A 13,534-nucleotide genomic window follows, 5' to 3' on the forward strand; every position below is an offset into this window, starting at 1 on the left:
TAAAAATTCAGGTTTTCTACTACGGCACATTATTTTAAACCGTCCCCTTTTGTAGGGTGTAAAGCCCCCCAAATTCCAGAAACCAGACATCTCATACTTCTCAACTATAGAGCCCTTCTGTCTATACAGCACGAGAAGGGGTTGGACTTGTGGAAATTTTTTTTTTTGCGGTACGCGGGCCTCTCACTGCCGTGGTCTCTCCCGCTGCGGAGCACAAGCTCTGGACGCGCAGGCTCACAGACCCAGCTGCTCCGCGGCCATGTGTGATCTTCCCGGACCGGGGCACGAACCTGTGTCCCCTGCGTCGGCAGATGGACCCTCAACCACTGCACCACCAGGGAAGCCCTGGAAATGAGTTCTTGTGATTTCATTTTGGTAAGGATCACTGGAATTCTCTGAACTGGCATTGTATTAAATACCAACTTTGCAAAGCTATGTACATGTGCAACTTGAGGCCAAAGCAGCAAATTATAAAAGTAGGCACAACTGCCTTTTTAAGGCAGATGCCCAATGCAAGAAGTACCTATTGTTGGCTACCTCCCATCCCTTTCACATCTTGCTAAGTGTCCAGGAAACAACCCACATATCCGGCACGAGAGGAAAACTTGAGCCTATTCCAAATCTTGAGTTTGAAACTCTTGGTTAAGATATGAATGAGCCAGAGAATTTTGTTTTCTTCATCTAAAACCAGAGCAAATTGCAAACTTTAAGGTTATTTTGGGGGATTCACTTTACAAAGGGAAGATGCACTTCTATCAACTACAGCAACAGCCTACTGGCTTACTTAAAACAGGATGGTCCTTTTTCCTCATCTCAGAGTACTTTCTTCAAAATCTCAATTGTATCACATTCATTTTGAAGCACTAGAAAAAGAAATGTCATTAAAGTAATAAACTCAAAACTTGAATAATATTTTCTTTATTTACAAGTTAGAATCAACAGACAAAGAAAAGACAATCCAGGGGACCAAATGGGGAGATGACTGAAACCCCCAGGGGCCCCAAATGGAGAAGGAAAAGGGAAAACAGAGTAGAAAAAAAAAGTCAACGTAAAAAAAGAACACCTTCCTCCCTCCCCACGGAGGCTGAGGGGACCATGGCCCCACCCTGCCTCGGCCTTACCTAGCTTAAAATAAATTAGAACAAACAACCTCAAAACAGGGCCCTTACAAATGAACAGGGCAGCTACGGCCTCAGGTAACCCTGTATCAGGGCCTTTGCCCATTCCCACCCTTTATACCCCTGCCCCACCACAGTCATTTTGAATAGGGGTTCTATGCCTAAGAGGTCACTCTCCATGGGGCTGGGAACGCAGTTGTATTTTGTCCATTTATGTCCCTCCTTCAGTAATTGTCCCTGCATTCCTCCCCCCTGCAGAGCCAGCTCTCCTACAGTGGGGGGAGGGGGTGAGATGAGGAAGTGTCACAGCAAAGGGAGAGTAGGGGTGGGGCAGGGTGGTCTAGGGGTCCGGTCCTGCGGAGCCTCCTGCCCCATCTGGCCTGGCCCCTTAGCCTGAGTCTGAATCACTGGTGTCTGAAGAAGAGGAAGATGAAGAAGAGGAGCTGGAATCTGAGCTGGAGCTGGAAGCACTGAGGCGGGACACTGCTACCTGCTGTGCCGATGACGTCTCTGTTTTTTCACTCGCTGCAGAACAAAGTTGAAGTTTAAAAATTATTTCAGTCTGATTTCCATTTTTCAAGAGTCAAGAGGGCAGGATGTAGTGAATTCACAGTGGCTTACTGAACACTCACCTTTCTTGGGGGGCTTTTTGGTAGAATTGAGCTGCCCACTAACATCTTGTAACCGCTTTTCTAGTTCCCGCTTCTTCTCCAAAGCCAGCTCCTCCTTTGTCTTTCCCACAGGTTTCTTAATAGCTAGAAAAAGAAATATACCAGGAATAAGATAGCCAGAAGCACCCTAGTTTCTCTGTCCCCTATTGTTGCCAAATTCCTTTCTTGAACATTGGGAAGCAACCAATCCAACCCTTATCATCCCAGGAGCTGATGATCTCAAGTCCATCAAGCGTATGCCTAACTATCCTTCTCTCACTGTCCTCAGAACTTCGCGAGGATTTGCTGAGTTAACTGAGTTAACTCTGCCCCTCTAGATGCAACAAATCCTCCTCAGAACTTCGCGAGGATTTGCTGAGTTAACTGGTGGGCCTCATTTCATACTCACTATAGGGCTTCCGAGGTTTCTTTCGTAGGCAGGAAAGGACATAGCGTTCAAGCTCTCTAAGTGTGGATGGCTTGAGCGTTTCAAAGTCAATCTCAATTTCTTCTGGGTTTGAGTCACGTAAAGAGGGCTCCCTGGCTTGAATTATGTGTACAACTCGACCCAGTTTCTCCCCGGGCAACTTGTTGATATCCAGGCTCAACTGCCGCTTCTCGTCGTAACTCATGGGCCTGCTTTCTTCCTCTTCCTCTGAATCATAGCCTGCAGGCAGGGCAGGTGGGGCTGTCTTTGTGGCCTTTTTGGGGAGTCTACGGGCAAAAGAAAATTGTCAATTGTGGGACATTCTCACTATTCAACCCAGTGACCTGGATTTCATGCCTGAAAAACTGTTTTCCATTAAGGCAAATGAGTGGGCTACTAGACACTGTATCAGGGGAGCAGAGCTTCTACACACGCCAAACACTTTTATTAATCTCGGACTTTGAGAACTAAATATAAGTACACTGGCACAGGTCCACTTTTTTTGGCTCCCTAAAGCACTAACCCACCCCCGACCACAGAAGAAAACACGAAAAACCACAGATTCACTGGTTTAGAGAAGAGGTAGGCAGACTACACTGTCAGAGTTAAGCAGCTTTGAGAGACTACAGTCTTCAAAAGTCTACTTCATCACCTGGCCACTTGCAGAAAAAATTCGCTGGACCCTGATTTAGAGAAACCTTTGCAAGGAGTAGGAGAAATCATCCTCCCCGGAGAGATTAGAGACATAACTGAGCTGTCTCTGCTTCCATGTTAGATAGTACTCACTTGGTGCTACTTCCTCCAGAAGGTCCAAAGCCAGGAGGGCCTAGGGTAGCAGCGCTGCCAGCCCCACTGCCACTCGCTTTCTTGGACTTCTTGGGCTGAGATGGGCGAGGTGCCCGAGGCCCTTTGTCATCTTCCTCAACCCCAGCTCGGCCTCGATGCTTCTCTGCCTTCCGTTTCTTCTTTTTCTCTTTTTTTTCTCTCTTTCGCTTGGGCTTGGATATCGGGCCTTGGGACAGGGCAGCCAGTTGTTCATGTACTGCTCGAAGCTAAAGAGGAAAAAGAATCATGTGAAATGGAAAAAATAAATAGGTAAAGCGATAAAGACTGAAACAAAATAAATTTAGGGCCAAGACAATGCACAAACCTCACCCAGTAAACTGAACAGTGACAAATTAAAATAATACCTGTTCCTGTAGTTCAGCCAAGCGATGAGCCCTTTCTTCCTCAGAGTCAGAGCTTTCACTCTCTTCTTCCTCCTCTTCGTCCTCCTCATCTTCCTCCTCCTCCTCCTCAGAAGAGCTCTCACTGCTACTTTCCTCGCTGGAGGACTCTGAAGATGATTTGGCCAAGCCAGGGGGCAAGGCAGTAGAGACTGGTAAAGGCCCTGGTTCCAGTGGTTCATCTGGCATCTTGGCATAACGGAACTCAAATACATCCTAGAAAGAGACAACAGACTCAAAACCATGCTAGTGGATATGCCCTGATCATACCCAGCCATATGGCAGCTCCAATTTACAACTGTAGAGACTGGGAGAGCCCCATGTTGAGGTTGTGCACCACAGCAAAATTTCTCCCCCCAGACCCATTTATTCTTCCAACTCCGACCTTGACACTCACCTGTAACTTTCGTGCCATGGCCACAACATCATGGTCTGGGGGATTGTACTTATAGCAGTTGGAGAACATAAGCCGCACGTCAGCAGCAAACTCCTGTGCATCCCGGTAATCACGATTCTCCATCTTCCGCTGCAGAAGGAGGCAGCATCAGAAGCTGCACAGGCAGGAAGACTCACCTTTCCCTGCCAGCTCCAGACACCGCAAGGCTAGCCCTCTCGAGAGTACAGGGGCGGGGCAGGGGTAGTCTTAAGGATCTATGCCCTGGGGCTCAAGTTTGAAGTCAAAGGAATTTGGGTGGGTTGAAGAAATATCTATGTCTAGGAAAAAAAATCATTTCTAAGTGAAAAGAGAAGGGTGGGTGGCCTCTGACTAACCAGCCATCCCTTAACTTTCCTATCCTAACCCAACATTCCCAATAGGTAGGACCTAATTGTAGATGAGTAGCGATGCTCTGAATACAAAACCCACCATACTGTCTCAAACTCCAGAAAATATGGACTCCTAACAAGTACCTGACCTTCTGCCCCGTTACTATTTTGTGAAAATAAAATACCGAGACTGCTGTGTGCCCAGAAAAAGTGACTGTTTTATTGATCCCTAGGCTCCAATCACTGCCTGAGTATCCCATCTGCCCCATGCAGTGGGTACCTTGACAGTGCTGAGGTCCATGGGGTGCTTAATGATGTCATGGTAGTCATGCAGGCCAAGAGCAGAAGCGTCCACTGGTTTATAGAAAGGCCAGGCATAGGCAGCATGCTTCTTAGAGAGTAATTCCTTCAAAATGCCATTGCAGTGTTTTAACTGTTCCGACAGCTTTCCTTTCTTGGAGCTTTGGTGTTGTTGCTGAGAGTCAGGCAAGTCTTTGCGGGGGGGCTTGATAGGACGGCCACTCTCTCTACGCATAGGGGGAAGCCGTGCTGCCTTAGGCTCAAGACCCCCGGGAGGGCTAGCTGGGGAGCCAGGAGCCAGGATAGCTGTAGGTGTAGGGGTGGTAGTATCTGCTTTCCGCTTTACCCCTTTTTTCTGCAGAGAAAAACAAGACAGGAGCCTTTTACCCTGGGTCCACTCCATTCAAGACCTTTCCCTCCTCATTGTCCCAAAGATATCCACAGATGTATACCTTGGCAAGGGGCTGGGCTGGGGGAGCTGCAGAGACAGCAAGGAGCGGGGGTCCAGCAGAGTGCAAGGACTTGAGAAGGGGCGAAGAGATGACCGATGGGTGGGGAATGTTGAGGACAGTGGTAGGTATCTCAGGTGGTGGAGTATACAGGGCTGTGTGAGACACAGAAGAGACAGCAGGCACCTGATGGGCACTGGTGATACTGCCCTGGAGTGCTGGGGTGGGGGGAGAGAAAAAAAGTTTAGTCTGATTATCTTTCCCATCTTTCGGTCTTCATTGGCAAAACTCCTTCTCTTCCTACCTGCCAATTTGGCCCCTTTCTTGTGGCTGTTCTTAGGGATAGTCACCACAAGCTCTTGTTCCTCTTGTGGCATTGATGCCACCTTCTGTAGAAAGATCTTTTCCAGCGTTTGTGCCATCAGGACAATATCATCAGTAGGCTACAGGAAACACAAAGAAAAAGTTCAAATGCCAGCAAAAGACAAGCAAAACCATTTTTCTCTGAGGAATTCCTAGCCCCAGGCATCACCACCACCCCCCTTACACAACTTCACCATCAAGTACTGAAAATCACCTGTATTGGGCCATTAAATTCCCTTTTCTCTTCCAACTCTGCCCCTCAAGATGCAACAAAGAAATAAAGTTCAGAAGAGAATGAGAGCTGATTAAAAAAAAAATAGTTCCTGCTCTACTCAGATCTCTGGAGATTTCTCTGAAAAACAGGGCCACTATCCACAAGAATAAAAAGTGTTCTATTTAAACATCTCTTAACTCTGGATCTCTGAAACCACATCACTGCTTTTAGTGGTACCTTTTGGAACTCAGACTTTCTAGGATCCTGACTATTGAGAACACCTACAGTAAAACACTTAAACCTTTCATTGATAAAGTAGTGATAAAAAATGCACTGTCTCTCCCCAACTACTAACAACACAAAAACACTCACCTTGTTGTAAATATAACAGTTGGTGAACATGGTATTAAAATCCTGCATACACTCTGAGGCAGCCCAGTAATAGTTGTTTTCAAGTCTCCTCTTAATAGTACCCATATCCATAGGCTGCTTTATAATTTTGTGATAATCCTAAAAAAAGAAATGGTAGGTCAGAGCTACAAAAAAATGAACGCCTGTTCTCCTAAGCAAACTACCGACCCCAACACACACGCACATACACACCCCCTACGCATCAAGAATACAAAGTCTCCTAAACTGCGGCCCCAGTTAAATCTACGGGATAGGAAAAAAATGGAACAGGATTCTTATCACCCATAGGGAGGCCCCTACTGCCTTTCTCTAACCACCCACCTCCCACCCACTCTGGAAAAGCTTCCCATCCTGTGACATTACCTCTGGGGCTGGCTATCCATGGGCTGCATGAGGGAGAGGAAGAAGCTAAGAATTTTGGCCACCGTGGTCCTCTCCCAACCTGGGGTGGGAATCTGTAAAATGGAGCCAGGGCACAAAAGTTAAGGAAGGACACATGGAGGGCACAATGAGAGATGGTAAGATAGCAAGCGGTTGGATCAAACACAAAGGACCAAGAATCCAGAAATCTGGTGGCTATCTGCCCTACAGGGTAGAAATGGGAACTCCTAGGGGCCGCAGCAGCTACACTAGACAGCCCACCTCCACGCACACACATTCTTGTTCATTTCCATACCTCCCCACTCCAATCTCTCTACTCACCGGCAGACCCAGTTTGACAGCATCCACAGGCTGCCGGAAGGGCCATGCAAACTGATGTTTCCACAGAGCCTTCATCACCACCTTGTGCAGGTATTGCAACTGGTTGGTAACCCGTCCTGGCTTTTTGGGATTGGACACCTCCGGGGGTGGTGGGTTGGCAGGAGTTAGTTGCAAAGCCGGCACTGAAGCCATTGTGGGGCTCTCGAATCCCTCATACAACAGGGAGGGCTTTCGAATCCTTTTCCCAGGCGCTGCTGCCTCTGGGCCCAGCCCCAGTAACCCTGCATTCCCCTCCCCAGGGAGCCTGTGAAGACAAGGAACAAAACCATACGTGATAATCTTGTGGAACTTGAGAGAGTACAATTTACACTAATTTACACTACGTACCCTCAATAAATCCAGGCTTGGAATCTAGTGAAAGGTGGTCAAGATTACGAAAATGAAACCAGTATCCAAACAATCCATGGAGCTTTTGTTCTTGTACTTCCTACCACCTCTTCTGTTCTTAGTCCTACATTCTGAATTCTCAAGTCTGATAGACTCTTTCATCTGTTTTTAAAATTTAAAGTGAAAAAGCCCAAGGTAATTTCTCACAGGGCACAGCCATATGAGAATCACAGCCTTATTGGGATGGGACTTAAGCAAAATGGGTGGAGCCGAGAAACTCAAGCCCCAAGCTTCCTCCTCACTAGGGACTTGGTGGTTGCCATGGTGGTTGAGCCTGAGAGAAGCAGGTGAAAAGGAAACAAAATAGAAAAATTTCATAAAATGCTAATTAAACAGACACTTAAGAATCCACCTGTGCAGAAAGAATCAGCATCCTCCACAAGCTCTGGATAGTTAACTCCAAACAGACCAGACATCTAACGGAAAACCCTATCAACTCAAAAAAAGAAAAAAATCAGACAAGGGAGCATTTGTCACACTTCACAGCCTGGAATACCCCAAGCTACCAGCCTCCAGAAATTATTCACAAATTCGTCTCCTCCCTCTGAAGAACTCAAAAAATAGAGCTGTCCGAACAGTCAAGGTCAGCAAGTTCCCTCAGAGAAGTGATACAGACCTCCCCTGCAACCCCTAACAAAAACTGTGATGCCGTTAACAGTTCCCACTGCAGCATCAACTCTGAAGATCAAACGCCAATAATGCACCAAGTTTACATTCTCTCTGGTGCTCCTCGAGACCAGGTGCTTCCCAAGGCCCAAGACTAAAGCCGTTATACCGAAATCTCATTGTTTACATCCGCAGAGCTGGACTAGAGGATCCTTAGCTCCACCCTCCTACCCTGAATGAAACTCCCAATTGTATCACAAAAACAAAAAAAAACACAGCAAAAAACCCCATCCTCTGCAACAAGACACACAACTCTCAACACAAAACCGCACCAGTCAACGAAAGACTAGCAGGAACTTAATGACCTACCCCAGACATTAGGAAAGAGTGATCCTTCTACCCTACTCAGGAAATCTCCGTTTCCAGTCCTCGAGCTCTATCACCATGGCAACCCTGTAAAGCACAAGATATGGCCACGAACCCACTCCCCCAAAAGGCCTGACAAACCGTCGCTAGACACCAAACCCACTACCCGCAGGACCTGCTCCCCAATCAGCGTCCTTCCCCATTACATTCTGCCGCCACCTCCCTCTGCCCGACTCGGGTAAGATCTAACCACAGAGAAAGAAACAACACATAAACTGACAACCTGTGCTCCCTCCATATTCAGGATCTGGGCCACTGCCTCAGTCCCAAACCGCCGCTCAACCCCCTGCGCGAGCCCGGCGAGCCAACAGTTGCGCCACGGAACAACAACGCGCCCCACTCGGTTCCGCACTCCCTCCGAACCCGACGCCCCACACCCGCGCGCTGCAACTCGCAAACGTCCCCTTCCCACACGCCGTTCGCGGGGACGTACTTGTTGTGGGGAGTCACGTTTTGCAGCATCTTGACCACGGGGAACCGGCGCTGCCCTCAGCCGCGGAAAGTCCGGGTGGCCTCGGTTCCCCTTACCTTCCAGTCCAGCATAACCCGGGAAGTGGTGGGGGGGGCGGGGGCCGCTGCCCTCGGCCCTCCAGGCAACAACCCCCCCCGCCGGGCTGGCACGAAAGCAGTCTCCTCTGCTGTTTCTCGGAGAACTCCCGGCAGCTTGGCGCGCTCCGCAGGAGGCGGACAGCGAGAAAATGGCGGCGGCCCCAGCTGAGGCGGGCGAGCGAAGGGGGGACGGACTCTTCAAACCCCAGGACAGTCCCCGATCCCAGACACCGTCGTCAATATTGCCCGCTGTTGGTCTGCAAGGATCCCCTCTTCCTGCCAGGACCGTCCGGCGCGGACGAGGTCCCGTTTCGATCTCGGATGGAGGCGGATGAACACGAAAAGTGGTTTAGGGAGCCGCCGCCTCCATCTTTGAAATCCTCTTGAGGGCGGAGTAGAGGGGGTGGACAGACTCCGAGGACTGGGCGGGGCTCGAAAAAGGGGAGCTTCGGGGGCTTCTATGGGGTCTGTACTGTCCGCCGGGACCGGTCATAGGCCGAGACGAAGGCCATTTCCAAGCGGATGGACGTGGATTGTAATGGCGGCCCCGGACGACTCGAAGGCTCTGTATAGGTAGGCAGAATCCTCCAGCTCGTTCTAGAGGCTGCTCCACTCCAGCGCGAAATGGCGCCGCCGAGCCCCGCGCCAGCCCTTTATATATAGGCAGGAGGGCGGAGCTTCGCCGCTCATGCGCGCCACCGCGCTCGCGACTTCCCCCACCCCCTCCGCGCGCGCGCGCTCGCTCACGCGCGTGAAGAAGCGCAGTCGAAGGGGGAGGAACCTCTCTCCGCGGGAGCGTTTTCTATTGGTCGGCGGGTGCGATGACGTCATAAGCCTCATTTCCAACGCGTTAGTCACCAGGCAGAAGAATGCCGCATAGACCCACAGGGAAGCGGCAACCCACCACATCTCCGAGCCAATTGGCTGCGCTGTGGTTCGGCAACTCCAGGGAAAGAGCGAGGTTGGCAGGGGTGCAGCACCCTCTCCCCGCCTCCCCTTCCAACAAAGTCTTCCCAGGCGTCCAAGCCCAGTGCGACTGGTGACTGCCAAGCTCGGGCAGGTCGTGCCGTTTGTAGCTCCTCCATTGGCCAGACTGGCAGGACTGGAGGCGGCCGCGTGGGCGTAGTCAGCCTGGGCCCGCCGGGGTGTGGCCACAGGACGCCCGCGGCTTGTTGTTCTCGGCCGTGAGCAGGCCGCCGCAGTGAAGAATCTGAAATGAGGAAGGAGACGCCATCTTAGAAGCCGCGGCCTGGCACTGGCAAACAGCTAAGGGCTCCCAAACGCAGCGAGGAAGGAACCGAACGTTCCCGTTCTCCGCAATCAAAAATACAGAATTGATAATTAAAATCCTCCCTTTCCTTCCCCAAGCCAAACAATCGAAAGACAAAGGCAAAACTCTCCCCAGAATCTACCATCTGTGAACTCTTAAAGGCTTTTCACCAACAAGGCAACCAAACAGAATACGTTCCAAACACTTGCACCCCAAGCACCTCTCCAATCCCTCCCACTCATACCTTCAGGTACCAATACAAATATCTGCCTGCTCGACAAAACCTCGGCAACCCTTAACTGGGAGCAAAATCTCCAAACGCACCCATATACCCTTTAAAATGAAACCCACCTCCTCCCCAAACTTCATTCCGGTGTCTGGCTCAGAGCGGAAAAAACAAGTCCCGCGAGGGGCGAATCAGGGTGAACGCCCTCCCCCTCCTGGCGAGCTCAGACCTTTCCCCACGCTCCCCGCCCTCCCCCCACCCCCAAGGCAGGCCCACACCCCCTAAGGGTCCTGGCGTCGCGGGGGCGGTAGGGCCCCCCCATCCCCCCCACCAGGGTTCGGAGTCCTCCCCACGGAGCGGCTGGTCCATCGGTCAGCGCCAGGGAGGAGGGCGAGCGGAGGAGGCGGCGGCTGCGGCTCAGACTAGCCCTCCCCCTCCTCTCCCCTCCCCCCTCCCCCCGGGCCGTCCGCCTCCGAGGAGGGGCAGGAGCCATTTTGGGAACTCAATTTCGCCCCCTTCCCCCAACCCACTCAACTTACATCTTTCCCACAATCTAGTACAGTAATCTGAATAGGGTTACAGACTAAGTGTGAATAGAGCCAAAGCACAAGGTCAAGATCTCTAAAGCCACCTCTGGGGCTCCCCCGCCCCCTTACCGGAGAGTGAAAGAATTTCCCCCACCTGGGCTTTAGTGGGGGGCCTTCCCCTCCTCCACGTCCCCTCTTCTGGCTACCAAGGAAGAAAACAGACTATGCATATCTGAATAAGGAAATTAATGTAAATTAAGGAATATAAGAGCCCCCTCCCCCCGCAAACCCAGGGCTTCGTGAGGGCCTAGGTCCTTGAACTCCAACTAGGTCACCCTCCCTCCGTAGCGGCCCTGGAACCCTAACCTCGCTTACTGTGTCTAAAATGGCCATCAATTCTCGACCACCCGAGTCCGGCAAACCCTGTGGAGGAGGGGTAGTGCGCACCGGGAAAGCAGTCTCTCTCCTCCCCCCCACCCACCTCCGATCAGACCTCGGCCCCAAAAGTACAAGCGGGCCCGCCCGGGTGGCTGCAGCAAAGAGAGCAATGACACAGCAACTTTGCAAAGGCCTTCTCCCCTCCCCCTAATGGCCCAACCTCCCCAATCTGCCTTTCTCCACCCGGGGCCTTGCAAGTCTGCACACAGGCCCATCAAGGGGCCGGCCAGGGAAGAAAATTTAGGAGGTCGAGAGTATACAGGGCCTTATTAGAAAGGAAAAGGGCAGCCAGACAGTACTCTGGCTTATTTCCCTGCATTCCGGAAAATCACTGCTCTCCGCTCCCTCCCAGTTCTCCCTTCCCCTACATGAGTCACAGGGGAGGCTACTGCTACTCAGTAATTTGGAAAAGTAACTCTTCCCTCCTTTCCGTTCCCTCCCCCGCAATACACAAGGAAAGAACTGTTCAGGAATGGGGGAGGGGATGAAGGAGGCAAAAGACGCCACCCAGGAGAAACCCGAAACCTTGGGAGCTGTGAAATCGTTCCAGGTCCTGAGACTCACTCTCTCCTGTCTCAGGCCACGATTTCCAACCCCTCCCAAGACGCCGGTTGGGCCGGTTTCTGCTCCCAAGAGGACCTCAAGCTTCCAGCCTGCAAGCCCTCCCCAGCCTGGGGTAGACACATGCTCAGCTAAGACCCCCGCCGCGGCAAAGAAGGTTTTGTTCGGAAGGCTCCGCAGGTCATGTCCACGTGAATGCACACAAATTCGATAAGCGACTCGAAGTGTAACCTCCACCGTGCCATGTGGCGACTGCCAGCTTCCTACCGCTGATACAAAGGAAGCACAGAAATGCTCCTTAGTCTCTGCGGAGAAAGGGAGTGGGCGCCTGGGAACAATCTCAGTTTACAACCCGGGTTGCCAACTCTCAGCATTCCCATCTACGAGTAAGAACTACAGTCACCACTCCCACTCCTCAGCCCACTAGGTCACCCCACCCTCCAAACGCCAAAAGGATCCCTTCTCACCTGGCTCCAAGCTCCTGTACCCCCAGGGGACGAATGGAATGGGGGGGGGAAAACCGCCCCCACGCCCCTTTGCCCTCCAATTGGTACTGAGACAGAGGTTGGCCATTCCCCTCCCCCACCCGAGGGGCCCTCTCCTGCTCGCCCCCCTACACACTCCCATTGGCTGTAAACTGTTTGAAGGACAAATCCTCCCACCCTCAGGATTCTTCTCTGCACCCCAAGAATCTCCCTCCCGGACTCCCCACCATTGGTTAGGCACTTAAATGACTGACAACGCCCCCGCCCGCCAAAGGCCCCGTCTCACCTGGATCCTGGAACCTTCCAGGGGGGCTCCAATATTCCCCTTGTCTTGGTGCGGGGGGAGGATGTAATCCGGGGTGTCACCCCCCCGGAAACTGAGGTTGCTTTGGGGGAGGGGGCGTAGCCCCCAGCCCCTCCCTTCCCGACTGAGCTGGGGGGTGGGGAGAGCATCGGGGCCGCGCGGCCACGTCAGCAACATCCAGATTGGCTGACCCGGGTCACGTGCCAGCCGCTCCCTCCCCCCGCCACGGGGGCGTTTTCCGTAGGTTCCTAGGGGTCGTTCAAGGGGCCAAGGGGGCCGCATGGCCCAGGCATTTCTCCACAGACCCAGAGCACTCTAATGCCGCTGCTTCTGCATATCCCCGGCTTCCCATCCTGCTATCGTCGACCCTATCCCCCCCACTCGCCTCTCCGTACGGGTTCAGCATGGCTGCAGCAGCCCGGGAACGTGCACAGCGCAGGCGCATGGGTGCGACCAGATTGGGGGAGGGGAAAGGAGAGCGGGAGGCCGTGGGGAGAGCAGTGCGCAGGCGTGAGGGCGGGTTCCGTAACTCCCGCGGCGGGACTCGGAGCGCGCGCAGTGGGTGGGGCGGAAGCGGGCGCGGCGCGCCTACCTCCCGCCTCAGCACGCCTTACCCCACTGCGGGCGGCCTCGCGGGGCAGCCGGGGGAGCCCTGCCTCGGTTCCTTTTCCGCAGGTGGAGGGTGCGGCTTGGGACGCCCGAGCCGGAGTGCAGTGGGAACGCGCGCCGCCGTGCTGTTGTCAGTGGAGGAGAATGGGGCCTGGACCTGGAGTTGTGAGGGTTTGCAGGGTGGGGTCTCTTCCCGGCTGTAGTGTGGTTCCACGACGGGAGTGTTGTCACCGCCCTCGTTGTGCTTGCGGCGGGGAGAGGAGGTGCGGGCGGTTGGTGTGGGCGTTTTGTACGGTCTCTTTGTCTTAGGCCGCGTTCTAACCTCTCATTTCCCCTGAGTCTACCTGGAGTTCCTTACTTTATTGAGACCTGCCGGAGCCTGGACTCCTTTGCCTGCTGCAAAACTTGCCGGCCTTTTGATCACTTTTACTTCTTTACTGGGCTCGTCTCGACCATTTAAG

The 13,534-nt window shown here is 52.5% G+C and overlaps 1 protein-coding gene across 8 annotated transcripts; it reads right to left on the reverse strand.

The window, feature by feature from the left end:
* Window positions 1-902: 902 nt before the first annotated feature.
* BRD2 (bromodomain containing 2) lies at window positions 903-12,814 on the reverse strand. Of its 8 annotated transcripts, none has more exons than XM_030764526.2 (13): window positions 12,447-12,814; window positions 8,538-9,863; window positions 6,626-6,929; window positions 5,885-6,022; window positions 5,240-5,378; window positions 4,939-5,153; window positions 4,467-4,841; window positions 3,819-3,947; window positions 3,386-3,637; window positions 2,982-3,247; window positions 2,178-2,482; window positions 1,751-1,873; window positions 903-1,643 (listed from the first exon to the last, which is right to left on the reverse strand). In XM_030764526.2, exons 2-13 carry the CDS (start codon window positions 8,564-8,566, stop codon window positions 1,507-1,509), a joined length of 2,412 nt encoding a protein of 803 aa, XP_030620386.1. In that variant the 5' UTR covers window positions 8,567-9,863; window positions 12,447-12,814; the 3' UTR covers window positions 903-1,506. The 8 variants fall into 8 exon arrangements, with proteins under 8 accessions (XP_030620386.1, XP_089775024.1, XP_089775025.1 ...); XM_089918898.1 differs by lacking the exon at window positions 12,447-12,814 and adding an exon at window positions 11,052-11,140; XM_089918899.1 differs by lacking the exon at window positions 12,447-12,814 and adding an exon at window positions 10,481-10,495.
* Between the last annotated feature and the right edge of the window lie 720 nt (window positions 12,815-13,534).

This window comes from Delphinapterus leucas, chromosome 10 (genome assembly GCF_059928025.1).
Source record: "Delphinapterus leucas isolate spDelLeu-1000000601 "Yukka" chromosome 10, BTC_Dleu_Yukka2, whole genome shotgun sequence".
Classification (NCBI taxonomy): domain Eukaryota; kingdom Metazoa; phylum Chordata; class Mammalia; order Artiodactyla; family Monodontidae; genus Delphinapterus; species Delphinapterus leucas.

Excerpts from the sequence above, each read along its gene's own strand:
- BRD2 (XM_030764526.2), bottom strand. The coding sequence starts at position 8,566 with ATGCTGCAAAACGTGACTCCCCACAACAA. Across the intron at positions 4,842-4,938 it reads CAGCCCAGCCCCTTGCCAAG|AAAAAAGGGGTAAAGCGGAA; the intron begins GTATACATCTGT and ends TTTTCTCTGCAG. Across the intron at positions 1,874-2,177 it reads GAAACCTCGGAAGCCCTATA|CTATTAAGAAACCTGTGGGA; the intron begins GTGAGTATGAAA and ends TTCTTTTTCTAG.